The sequence below is a fragment of the Lonchura striata genome, chromosome Z, assembly GCF_046129695.1.
Source record: "Lonchura striata isolate bLonStr1 chromosome Z, bLonStr1.mat, whole genome shotgun sequence".
Lineage (NCBI taxonomy): Eukaryota > Metazoa > Chordata > Aves > Passeriformes > Estrildidae > Lonchura > Lonchura striata.
This window is the reverse complement of record NC_134642.1, coordinates 29,636,590-29,650,807: the sequence shown is the minus strand read 5'-3', so window position 1 is coordinate 29,650,807 and position 14,218 is coordinate 29,636,590. Positions and strand designations below refer to the sequence as shown.

Sequence of the window (14,218 nt, the reverse complement as noted above, 5' to 3'; positions counted from 1 at the left end):
AGTACTCAAAATAACACATTTGGGAAATAATTTGAGTTTGTCTCCACGGTATGATTTGACTATGAGATCTGGCAGATGAGTTTTTATGAGAGTTTTATGAAAGCTTTCAGCAGAATAAGATGTGGAATATTTTGTTTAATAATACCAGTCACAAATTGTGGTGGCAGTTAGAAAAAAAAATGGTTCTTCGCTACTCTTTCTAATAGTGATTTATTCAGATGGTGTAATACTCAAACTATAGACAGTTTTTTAAAAGGTTCTGTTCTAACAGTAAAGTCTAATAACTTTGTAAGATTGGAGAAGAGTGTTTTTTCTTCTGACACTTGTATAGGATTAGATAGTTTTATTAGATACCTCTTCAGCTTTTCTGGAAATCTTATGCATGGGAAGAAAGTATTTTTGTAGTTTTGTTTTGCTTTGTAGATGAACAGTGTAAGAAATTAAATCATCCATTGTTGAAAAAAAAAATTGTGTTACAGCTAGGTAGGAACTATAATTTCATGAGCTTATAGTAATTTTATATTTATAAAACAGTATCAATCATATAACTTCCAACACTGATTAAAAAGATTTAAATTTGAAGATGAAGGCATTCTACACAGTTGTCTTTTCCTGATGGCATATCTTGAAAAAATAAAATGTTGCATTGCTTAAAAATAAAATATAAAGCTACAGAAAAATCTTAGAAAAGGAATTACACATTATATACAAGTTATTTTACTGTATTAAATACTTAATAATGAATAATAGTGTTGAGTTTAGTTATTAATGATTCCAAGTCCCAACTGGTATCAGTTTTAAAATAACTTCAGTTGAAATACTTGTTGAAAACACACTGAAAGAATGAACTGCATTAATCACTTCATTATGAAATAAAATATTTTATGCAGATATACTTAGTGTTTCCTCAAAATGTCAAATTTCTCTGTATCAGCACCCCAGGAAGAGAAGAAGCTGGTAGAAAGAGCCTAGGGAATACTGTTCAGTTTTTCCCCATGGGGGAAGGGAACCTTGCATATATTTCCAGTACCTGCTAATTTAAAAAACAAATTAAAATGCTCTTTTTCCATATAGTAGCATAATAGATGATAGTCAATCTGCTGTGTACCACCTTACAGTTCGAAGTTTTTAATTCTTCTTCGGCAATAATAGAATCAAAATGTGGGATATAGATTCAGGTTCCCCACACTGTCTCCCCTTTCAATATACTGAGTGTTCCCTATCAGATTCCTACCTTCTGGTTTTTGGGTTTTAACAAAGAAAATATATAGTTTATAGACAGCTGTGAAAAATCTCACAAGCACAAGGCAGATGCCAGTGATTGGAGATGATGTGGCCTGATGGCTTTGCAGACCTAACCAGTGAACTTGAGTGCTGTTTTTCATCATCAATAATACAAGTCAGCTTCAAAATAAAACATGCAAGCTTTTCTTGAAGTTACTGAAATATAATGTTTCAAACAGATATCTAGATGATAATAATTTTCCCGGTATTTTAATCTTTTTTTTCATCCTGTATGCCATTACACTCACATGAATAAATACAGTTCTTTCAAAATTATAAAGCAATCGGCAATTATAAATGTATATAGAAATACATAATATAAAATACCTATTATATAAAAACATATAAGTATAGTTAAATATTTAATATTATATGTATAGAGCTATATAAAATTATATATAAAATACATAATATAAATAAATCTATTTTTCTTTTTTATTTTCTGATTTAGGGCAGATTATACCAGAAAGAAGATTTGTAGAAGCAGTAAATCGTGAAGCATATCAGTATCAAATTGGTGACTTTCCAGCAGAATGGGAAGGTAAATATTTTGGTTTTATTTCAAGATAATTTTGCCATTGAATGTAGGTTCTGTGTTTTTAATGGAAAGCCTGACTGTGTGAACAAGTCATTTTTATCTTTCATTTTATTTAAGGAAGGCTTTTATTTAACTGCATAACTGTTGCCTTCAGATGAGAAGGCAAGGCGACCTGCTTTCAAGGGACAGCACGGCAGCTCGGCCTCGCCCAGGCCACTCGGGCCACAGACATACACAGACACCAACGAGCTGGATGGTCAAAGGGCGTTTATTATCTTATCTCATGGGGTTAAATAGTCAAAGGGGACTTTGCTACGTCAAAGGAAGAAGGTAGGGTCTCTAGGATAGTAAGGAGTGAAAAACTTGCTTTCCGTCACATCCCAAAATCTTCCGTTCGCCTGTTCCTATCTACCACACATAACAATATGAATTCTTAAAGTTACCTCTTTAAAAATAGGATAAATTTTGTTTGTGAAGTGAGTACTTAATGAAAGTAAAGCCTATCTGGAAATCATTTATTCCTATTAAATGTGAAAATATTTGTGCCTGTGGAGGATCTGATTGAATAACCAGCATGAAGTGCATTAAATAACACAAAACTTCCTTATTATTCCTTTACTGCAGTGTTAATATGTAGGTCAATTGACCTACATATTGGTGTCACCAGTGATAGGACTGCTTTTTTTATGGTGGATTTGGTTTCCTATACTTTCCCTTGTGCAATCTAGTAAAGAGTTGGAGAACCTGTTTAATAAGTAAACATTTTGTCCAACTGCTACTGATTAAATTCTTGTCAGAAAATCTGTGATATAATAAACATTTCAGGAAAGTTAGCACATTTGCTTAGGATTAGCTGATCAGCTCTTGGAAAAGAGAGAAACAAGAGGAATATATGCTGGCCTCTGAGGATGTTAGGTGCTTGAGCCAAGTGTGTGGTCAAATGTGGCTTAAAATTCAGGACTCTGCAGCATAAGCAAGGTAATCCCTGAAATAGTATACAGAAGCTACCCATTACTCAACATACTTTTGGGAGAGAAAAATTCCTAGGCATCTCCGAGAAGTTGCTAGGTATAAAGCAAACAGATTTTAAGCAGTATGTATTTAAACTCTGGAATTCCTCGTCGCTGACTATTCTGCTTGCTGAAAGTTTGCATGAGTTCAGTAAGAGGTTAAAAGTATTAGTGGAAGAAAAATTGGTCTTATACACAGATATTACTGTGGTTTAATTTGTCAATGAGCTGCAAAGGAACTGAGTCTAGAACAAATTGAATAAATGTCTTAGTATACTTGCTTTACCTCATTTTCTTTCCTTTATGCTTGATGCTCTTCTTTGAGGGAGATGATACTGAACAAAGAGAAAACTTCAGGCCCATTATATCCCTTCATGGCATCAGTAGAGAAACCGAAAACATTCTTATCTTGTTTTTTATCATTGTCATTATACTATGTCCTAGGATTTTTGCTGTGATCAACTGAGGCTAGTAGTAAGAGCAAAAAGCTCTGAAAGTTGTTTCAACACTATTCAGCAGTGTTTGCCATCTCTGGTGAAACCACAGTGTCAACAGTTTCTGTCTTCTGCTGCAGTACCCACAGGGGGTTGGCAAGTCTCACTCTAGTTGTTTCTGGGTCTTTGTCACTTCAAGAAAGCCATCTTCTGAAGGAGAGCAGCAATCTGATAGGCTTGTCCTAACAAAATCATCTGGTGCTTGAATGCTATTTATCCAACTTTCTGAAGGTCTTTTTCCTCATCCAGAAGTTCTCTGGCTATCAATTAGAGCTCATCTTAGTTCTCTGTGACTATCATGCAAACACTGCACTACAGACACCAAGAAGCATATATGAAGCTTCAAGTAACTCTGCTCTCCTGTGAAGGAATTCTCATCCATGACAATTCAGTAGTCTCTGTCTGCACTTGTCTGGAATTAACAGGAACACAACATGGACAGTCAGACTGTCTCAGATGGGTGTGGGCTAATTATCCTTTCGCAAATGGTCTTAAACTGCAGTGTTCAACCAAATTGCTATACAAACCCATTTCTTCATGGTGTTGGGATCTGTATAAAAAAATCTCTGCTATATCTCTCTTCAGAAATTTAGCACAAATCCATGGAATTTGACGGTGTGGTGCCTTGAAGGTTGCAGATTTGTGCAATGTCGTGTGTGACAAGACCTTGAAGTCAAATACCATGTACCCTCAAGGGCGTATGGACTTGCCTAAAAAGCTGCAGCTGCCAGACCTGAGACACACTTTTCAAATCAAGGCATCTTGTTCAGATTTGTTTTAGAGAAGAAGTGATTAACTGGCCAGTCCTGTTGTTATGTGCTATGTTTACAGTTTTATTGCTTAACTTCCTCATCTTTGAGAAAAGAGAAAAACTGTGAGATTTTCTCTTTGTGGTATTGTCAGCAGATACAAATACATTGTTAGCAAAGAATTCACAGAGGAAAGTAAAAATTGCAGTTTGCAGATTGAGTAATAGTCTCTTCCTCTTAAGTGCTTGTCCTGATTTTGGTTTAGGATGGAGTTAATTTTTGCAATCACCAAGAGAGGGTGTGGCTGGCAGGGTGTGGCCAGAATCCAGATGTTAGACAATACCACCTTAGGTTATTGCTGGGGATAGGGGAAGGGGACTCTGGCTCCTGAGAAAAAAGGTGTGGCTTCTACTTGGGAAAAAACATGGCTGTGGTCATCTCACATCATCCTTGGTGAGCCTTTTGCACATAAATTATCTTCTCTTTTGTATGCTTTTATTATTAGTATCAATATATATTTGTTTTCTTATCTCATTGCTATTTCCAGTAAATTGTTATCTCACCCGGTGATCTTTGCCTTTTGTGCCTCTCGTTCTCCTTTCTGGCCACCTTCAGTGGGGAAGGGTGGAAGAGGAGGGGAGAGGGAGCAAACAGTCAGCAGTGTGGTATGGGGAGCTTTTGTGGGAGAAATAAACTGGAGAGTACCATTCCTCAACCACAACACTACTGAATTTCTCTAGAAAGAAGAGATACATGCATGCTTTTCTCCCCAATGCATTTATTAAGCAGAAGGGTGGGTGTGTAGTGTATGCTTCTGAGAGCTAAAGATGTGAATTCTGGAAAAAAGGCTAACATGTACTTTTTTCTCCAATGTTAGTCTAACCTTTACAAATGGTTTGACGGATGTCAAATTTTAACAAGCCGAAACTGTAAAACTGATGTGCATAGAAGCCCACCAGTGGCTGCTGTGGGCATAGAAACTGTTGAAAGAACTATTGTGTCTTGGCTACATATTGTGGGGTGTGAGGGATGTAGGATGCTCTGAATTTCAATTAATCATTATTTCTTTTTTACTTTCTGTAAAAAATAAATTCTGAATTAGTTAAAAATGAGAAGGAATGGAAAGTGTAGATTGTTCAAATACTACTATAGAAGCCAGTTATCTGAGTAAGAAAAGTTTCATTCAAGATTTTTGATACTCTTTGCTGAAATGCTCATTACATTTCTGTCCCAATTTTTTCCTGTTTAACATTGGTCTAGAAGTTTCCCAGTCCCACAGGACCTGTGCTGAACTTTCACTGTGTCTTCTGTCCAGATGCTTGAAAATATCCCAGTACATTCTTTCTGTGGGTGATATAATTCATGCTATTATGGATGCTGATCATTCCAGCAAATAGCCTGAGACTTTGCAGAAGGAGTTGTAAAATACTTGCTATTTCCCCTGAATAGTAAAAGATGAATATGAAGTTAGAATCTTATTTAATATTTCCTACTTTGTTTTCTCTTTCCTCTTGGACTCTGCTGGGCACACACATCTCCAGGGGTCTCCTCTCCAAACCCTGTGTATGTACTTTGACATCCATGGCCTCTGCTTAAGTTTTGGCTGGCGCTCCTTCCTTTTCCTCTCAGGCTTTTCACTTTTAAGACTGTACTAAAGAGTCTATTGCCTTATCTCCTCCTTTTCTTAGGACCTGTAGAAAGCTGCTTTTACCTGTACTGTCTTTTTTGTGAAGGACTCAGGTTTTCTTACTTGTGGACAATTCTAAATGGCCACCTCATTTAAAAGCAGTCATCCCAGCACTATTTCCATTTCTTTGTCACCCTCACAAGTGTATGACTGACTGTATGACTAGAAAAAGAAACCTCTTATGACCAAAATTAATAAAAGTAGTGTCCCTGGCAATACTTAAAAGCATCACTTCTCTGAAGAGAACTTTCATTAAACCAGGGACAAAGGATAGTGTAAGGAGTGGGAACAGGCTGTAGGGAAATTGGAAGAGGAGACAAATCTCATTCTGTACTTAAGACATTCAACTTGGACAGCTGGTAACCTAAGGAACTGATTCTGGTGCTGTGTTTATCAAGTTTTAAATATGTAATAAAGTAAAGGAGATCAAAGTAGAAAGCTATCATCTTGATCACAGGCTCAGTCTGTGCAAGCTGTTTCTTTGACTCTGGAGGGTCAGTATACTCTTGTATACTGATCCTGGGAGTTTACTGAATACAAACCCAAGGGTTTACTCCTGAAGGACTTGTCTGGAAATTTTATCCTAAAGATGTTAGTTTTAAATGCTCTGCAGGTTTGAATTATCTATATTCTCAGACTTGTGAATGTTACAAAAAGTTCTGAAATGTCCATTAAGGCTTTTATAAAGCTAAAACAGAATCCCTTGTGTTATCCTCAGTGTTATCTCTTTGTACATCTAGAATTCAATTAATTTTAATTTTAAAAATCAAAAATTGTATTTCCTTTTGTACTTTAGTTTTAAATGTAGAATGCAATCCATATACAAATATTTGTATACAATAATGATACAAATATTGCCTAGTTTTGTTTCAGTGAAGTCTCTTGTATTTTACTTCAAAGTGTGAGTACCTACCTTTCCTTAGGCAGTATGGATGCACACAACAGATAACGTTTCTATATTTTAGTTCTGAATGTTCACCTACTGAAGTATGTGTACTTTACCTCCTCAAGACATGTCAGTGGTGCTCATGAGGGGAGATCTGCAATTTTACATACCACAGAGATTCAGGAGATGGTATGCTTCATAGAGCATTTTATTGGCGTCTACTCCTAATCTCTTTCATTTTTCTTGGTAACATTTAGTGATTAATGTGAGTCTTAATTTACATGTTCACTTTTATGGCCATTGCAGTGTGTTATCTGCCAGTAAGAGTCTTAAAGTTCAATGAAAATTTCATGAATACTAATAAGAATTCAAATGAGTGCTGATGAAAGAATGCAAATGTCTCAAGGTAGGAAATATCCAACTTATTTGCAAAATTCCTTTTAGACACAGGTGGTATTAAAATGACTGCATGCAGATAAAATTAGAAGCAACAGTTTTAAATGGAGGTAATGATTCATTTTGCCCAAGCTTTGTGGGGCAGGGAAGATGTTTTGGATGCACTCAGCACATTCATGTTACCTTCTCTGCCAGGTTTAAAACATCTTGGCTGACAATGGTGAAGGCATTCTGTTTTGTTAGCTTGGGGAATGGGAATGTAAAATAAATTTTTTTCCCAGCTATAACTGTCAACTTTTAATTAAGTATATATATATGGTATGTCACAGGGACATTTCTCTTTTTCTCAGGATTTTTCGTAGAGGTGCACAGAGAGAAGAAAGAGAAAACAATTTCTATTTCTGCTCCTTGTTTTTTGCATGTGGAATGTGCTTGGAGAATTATTTACCTGGGGTGGTTGCTTGATTGGATTCTGGTGAGATTATTTGAGCCTGGTGGCCAATCTGATCCACCTGTGTCTGGACTCTGGAGAACAGGGTCACGATCTGTGAGGCAGTTAGAGGAAGTAGGTATGTAGTTTTAGCATCTTCCTTTGTATAGTATATTAATATATTATAGTATAGTTATAATAAAGAAATCATTCAGCCTTCTGAACTGGAATCAGACATCATAATTTCTTCCCACCAGGTTTGCTTGCATTTATAATAATGGTGTGCATATGTTATTCAAATAAAATGTAATAAAGCACCTACCAACCTTGTTTCCATTAACAAAGATTTGACTATGGTATAAAGCTGTTGAGTAATTTAAAAGTGCATTCAACAAAGTGTAATGCAGACCATAACGGTACAAGAGCTTTTTCATTACTCAACTGTATAAACAGATATATTTTCCAAAGAGAATGCAAAATATATAAAATTCAACATATTATTTACTTGAATTTTGTTAAACATAGTGCTAACTAAGTAGGACATTGGTTATATTTTTGTACTCCTTCAATCTTCCTTTGCTACCATGAATTTCTTTTACACCTGAGTTATGAGGTGCTGGTGCTTTTTATGACCCATGTATTGGCTACTCAAAATTGTATTGATAACTTAAAAGTCAAAGATTTTTAAGGGCTTTTAAAAATCTTCCTGTCTTAAAGAGAACCACATAAAAATGGGTGAAAATTAAATATATTAGAGTCCTCCCATTCTTACCCTCAAAGATTAAGGAGTTGTCAGGTGAATTATTTGTAAAATGCATTTTTTTGAAAGACTCATAAAACCATTGGATGCTAAACTGTAGTGTGCTAAAATATACTGACATCAGATGATGTTTTCTGTGCTTTTAAACTCAGGTTTCATCTTGAGCTTTATGAAAAATATTTCAGAAGTAGATTTGCACAGAGGAGTATTATAATGTTAAATGTAACTAGCTGAATCTTATGCATATAAAAATATTTTTGCAAATTTTCATACTGTATTCCTCCCTCAGCTACATGGCAGTGAAGAAATCTTTGATTAAATAATGACTTTCTTATGCAGTTCATGAGAGATACTAAAATTAGTTTACTTGTAGTAATTCAGAAAATAGTATCAATATTTGTGCCAAGAAGTTTTATGTACCATTAATTTGAAAAAGATTTGTACTCCTGACATTTATTAGAAAACGGGAAGGTTAATAGCTTCAATAAAACAAAGTATTTAAGTGTTGTTATAACTGGAAATAAAAAGATCACAGTGTTAAAACTGTGTGCATTATTTATGTATTTAAATAGATGAAGTTCTATTATGGAACGTTTGATACAAAAAATCTTCCTACATTAAGGTTTATTTCTTTGCTTTTGAGTGTTGGTACTGAGTTCAGTTAATGAATGAAAACGTATTATGGAGTGGCTTTTACTTCACAGCCTCTGTTCACAGGACATATGTGATAGTGTTACCCTTCACTGTTTTGTTTACAGCTTTTTAAATGAGGTAGATAATTAAATGATAAAATAATTTACTAGAAATATTCAATTCATCTGAAAATCATTAGCCAAAGAACTGCTGAAAGTCACAGGTGCTCTTGAAAGAAAATCTATTGTAATGTTTATATTTCAGCAGTACTTTCTAACTGCAGCCTAGTTTTTATTTCAAATTTTTTCTTTAGGGATCAGTTATTATAATCAACTGAAATTAAACTGCAGTTGGTGTTTTAAGAAAATACTGGCAATTTCAAATAAAGTAAATCAATTTTTACCTTTTGAGAGCTGTGGGATTGAAAACAGTGATACTGTCCTTCCACGGGTAAGAAGCAAGGCATGGCAAGGTAGAAGATATTTTGTTGCAAGTACTCTGTTAAATTTTGATAGTTTAAAGCTTTTCTTTTTATGAGACATTTTTAACTATTATTTTTCCCTTTTGTTCTCCAGTTATATCTTCTATTGATTAGTGTCTAATATACACACTTTGCTATATCTGAAATCTCTATTACTTTATGCTTCTTTCTGAATGTTGTTGCCAAGTATTTCAGTAATCTGAAACTGTTGCTAAGTATGGACAAAGGTAACTTCCTTCAGGAGGAAATGCTTATGTGATAAGATTTTCTTCAATAGATTGGTTTATTACAGAGCATATGCAAAGCTGCTAAAAAATGACAGTATCAGTTTAATCTCTCATCTTGCCAGATTTTGCAGTTTGAATGTTTTTAAGTGCTACAGGTGCATGCAAAAAGTTCAGTAGTTCTTCTATAGATTTAATAGAAAGTCACTTAGTTATATTTTGAGTTACATTTACTGGGCTGTTTTTCTTTCCGCTGACATAAAACTTACAGAAAGGGTGATGTTGGTGCTTCATAGCTCTGTCACTTCTCCACAATGACAATAGATTTAGATCTATTTTCTGTTAGGAATGCTGAGAAGAGATGACAAGGACTGCTTTTAAGAAAAGTAGTTTGAGAAAGACATTTAAAAGTACATATCTTCAGGATTTGGCATCTGATAGACAAGAACCAAAATTATTACCTTGCTTTTTTCTTTACATGTGTTTTACCATTAAACTTTACCATTTACCAAGTCTGTTGGTCTTGCCATCCTGGCTAAATTCCAAGCTGTTCTACCATTTTGTTTCACTTTGTTCATATGTTACTTGGAAGCTATTCTCCCTAAAACCACTTGCATACTGCTGCTGAAACCATGGTGTTGGTGTTAGTGTTTCATCTTCTATGTAATTGCATTTTCAGAAGTGAGATGATGTTATGATTCTGTGCAGGTTTTAATGTCTTAGGCTTATCTAAATCATTCCCTGATTCCCCTCAAAATACAGCACAGATGGTATTAGAAAACTCAAATATGGAATATTTACTTCTTAAAGCACTTCTGTAACTTTATAGATGGCAACAGGTTAGGCCAGAAATTTGAGTGGATTATAGCAAAATGTTATTTTTGCTCTAATTTTCAAGCATAGTAACAAAAATCTTAATTACCGAAACAAACATGTGAAATAACATTTTGCTGCATCTCAACACTTGGAAGGGCTTTCCTTATGTTTGTCATTCTGTTCATTACTGGCTACGTGCATTCTGCTGCTAATTAATTTGAAGAATATGGGCAGAAAAGACAAATATCTTCTGTCCTACCAATTGTGTAGATTAAAAAGGTGTGAAAAAATGCTACAGTAGTGGTATTTCTACAAAGTAGTGTCAGGTCATTCCTCTAAATAATATCTGTAATAGTTGGACCTCTCTCTATTAATTCATTGACTACAAAGTGAGACCTGTCAGTGTCTGCAATGTGGTGTCTGGATTGTTGCCTCCTGACAGTCCCAGCTAACAGTAGTGTTAGTGATGGGAGTGGGCAAATGTCTGTGGACCTCATTCAGAAAACCTGAGCCACAGGACAGCTGTCATCGGCACTGCTTTTATTCCTCCATTCCTCTGCTGTCTTTTCCAGCATGAATTAACTGCGATGGAGGGGTCCTTCCCCAGTCACAAAAGTTTTCAGCTTTAAGAATGTCTGAAGCATGTACAAGAATCCTTTTTCACCAGAGTGGTCTAAGGCTGTTTACTTTCCATCAGTCAGCTTGTCATTTTCTCAGGGTGTACCTCAACTCCTTATTGCAAGCTCTACAATAAGCCTGTGCCATAAGCCCTGCTTTTTAAGCCCTGTTTTGACAGCCAAGGTGGTATGTAAACCATGCCCAAAGTCTCCACACAGAGGTGACACCATCGCCCACCCCTCCCTTCTCTGAAGACTGAGTATTGAAACAGGAAATAACATCTTGTTGCCTACATTTTGGGAAATGACAGGTTAGCCAGGTTGTGGTAAATTCTATTGTAATTTTTTTTTTCATAAATACTTGCTTTCTGTTACAACTTAATAATAATTTTGAGTTTTAACACCATTTTTGATCTTTGAAATAATCAATTTGATTTTTTTTTCAGCATGGATAAGAAAAAAGAGAGAAGATCCACCCACCATTGAGGTGAGATGCAATGTCTTTAAATTTTCAACTGTTGAAATGAAACTACCATAATTAATTTTTAGTGAACTAATCTGTGCAATAATCTGCCACTTGTGGAGGAGAATTTAGTATATTCCTTGCCTAACTGATGAAAATGCACACTGACTAGATATCTAACACCTAGAAAAAAGTAAAATAAATTCCATTATTCTTTAGTCACTCTCTGTATGAATTCTTTTAAGGTGATATACATGGATTCTTTAAGATGATCATAACCATTGAAGAGTCTATTCAATTTAAAAATTCTTAAATTAATTAAAAACCATAGCAATAATGTAAGGTTTTTTCATGGTAGTTGATACTAAAATGTGGGTTTCAAACCCAGCTGCCAGTGGATTAATCAAAACAGGAAAACTAATTGCACTGCATTTTCAAGTGCTAATGCTACAGGAAGTTGCAGCTATGTCTTTTTCCATAAGAGAAAGCAGAGGAATGTCCCACAGTGTCTTTCATGCTGATGAGTTTGTAAGGAGTTTAGAAACAAGTTTGACTGCTGATCTGTGTATGCAGATGCATACACATACATGAATTGCCCAGCACTTCTATTATAAGTTGCTAAGCACCAACTAGGAATGAGAGAGAAGATATAGTTTGCTGCAGAAGATTCAAAATTACACCCAAGGAGGCAGATACATGACTTGCCTCAGGAGTACCTTTGTCAAGTTCAGATCTCTGAAGATATGTTGGCATATCCAGCTATTTCGTCACTGAGATCTTCTGGAACATCCTGGCCTGTGAAAAATTGTCCTGACTGCCTGTGTGTTGAGATGACCTGAAGGAACTTGTCATTGAACAAGCTCCTACACAACATACAGCTTTTCAACTAATTCTCTCTGCTTTAATGACATTTTGCTGTCAACATCTTATTGTAACAACCCTAAAGTGTAAGTTTCTGGAGCTGTGCCTATGTTCCTACCTTTGCAGTCTGTAAAAGTACTTTTTGAATGGTTTTCCTCTCTTTCCTGTCCTTGGCCCTTCATTTTTTTCCTTTCTAATATCAAATGACATATATTAAACTTTACTATATTTTCTGTTCTAGTTCTGTTAGCCTACCATCCCCCTTTTGAATCTTACATGTGGAGTTTTTTATATTTGTCTTGTCTTTTATTAGCTCTTGGCTATTGATGATAGAGTTTGCCCAACTACTCAGGTTACCAGGTTTCATGATGAATTTTTAATTCAAAATGTTGCAGAGATACAGCTTCACAAAGCAGTTGGATCTTACTGATCACACTGATGACCACATGTTGGGAGCCAATGGTTTGATAAATACTGTAGGCTAAAACAATGTCATTCATAATCATCAGGACATGCCAGTCATTTAAGTGAGAACAAATGTGAGTTTTTCCTCCCTGACAGTGGTCAGAATAATTGGATCATGACATCAGGCTAAGTCTGTTGATGATTTTCTTGAGACTTGATCATGTTTTATATTCAAGCCATTCTTTTTTCCACAAACACCTGACTTTTTTTTGTTTGTTTGCTTGTTTGCTTGTTTTCTTGTTTCCATTATAAAGCTTTCACTTTTGCTCAGAAGAAATTGCTTTACCTCTCTCTTCAGTTTCTCTCTCCTGGTTTATATGTTTTGTTTTCTTTTTTAATGGAAGAATACTTCGAGTCAGCTTGTGCAGTGTTAAATGTACCACATCCCTAATGGTTTCTTTTCTCCTTGTGTGCCTATCCCTTTTTCCCCATTTTTGAAGGAAGTCACTCGGCTTTTTGTGTCTGACTAGACATAACTCATGAATGCTGCTCATCACCTTGGTTATTTCTAACCTGGCTAGTTACTTAAGGAATGATAATGCTTTAAGCCTTGGATTTTAAAATAATTATCTGGGATACTGTTTAACAGTTGGTTGCCTTTTGATTTTTTCACAGCTTGAAATATGCCAAGTCTCAGCTCAGTTATGATAAGGCTGATAACTCTGCTTAAACATACTCTGTTCCTATGGTAATCAGGGAGTCTGTCTTGGTATAGAATTCTGGATCACACCTTTGCCCTGTCTGAGCATGTATACAGTACATATACTCCTTAATAACAGTGAGACTCTGAGCTTGAATACGAATATTTTTGTAGTACTGTAGCATCTTGTCATCTGTTCCTTTATATGTGTATTGAGTATGATCATATGTGATTGGCTTAGGAAAATCATTACCTTTATTCCTGTGCAGCTCTAAATTATATTTTAGCCAGTTTAACCGGGGATTAATAACTAAGTTGACTTGATACATTTCTTTATTATATATGTAGGAAATGAGATGTATATAGCAAGTGTTTTGGCAAATAGGAAATATGTCACTGTCTAAGGACCTTACAGTTTTAAAATAATGAAAATGTTTTAAAGGCTACTAATATTAAAATAATTTTAATCAAATTATATTTTGTGGAAGCATTATTTAGTAATTTATCACTTTACATGTGTACTAATTCACCTGCTAAGCTTTAATTTCAGAATTTATTTAAAAAAGTTGTCTTGAGATATAGCAGTTGTTATATAGAAAGGAGGTTCCATCCATGGAAGTTATGATGCTATTCCTTTTCATTCTTTGAGCCATATTCCAACTTCTGTATAGCTCATCCAAAAATTTCCAAGGTAAATATGCTGTCTTGCATATGCCCCTACCACCCAGTTTGTCTTTAGGATACAGAAGCGTAATATTATATTATATAATTATAATAATATATA

At 35.1% G+C, this 14,218-nt stretch overlaps 1 protein-coding gene across 1 annotated transcript in view; it reads left to right on the top strand.

Moving 5' to 3' along the window:
• The window catches only part of NDUFAF2 (NADH:ubiquinone oxidoreductase complex assembly factor 2), a 55,928-nt gene that overhangs the window by 31,439 nt on the left and 10,271 nt on the right, over positions 1–14,218 (top strand). Inside the window, exons 2-3 of the mRNA XM_021534352.3 lie at positions 1,736–1,825; positions 11,452–11,492. Of these exons, the coding sequence (XP_021390027.2) occupies positions 1,736–1,825; positions 11,452–11,492 (131 nt within the window). The remainder of the gene's footprint in view (positions 1–1,735; positions 1,826–11,451; positions 11,493–14,218) is intronic.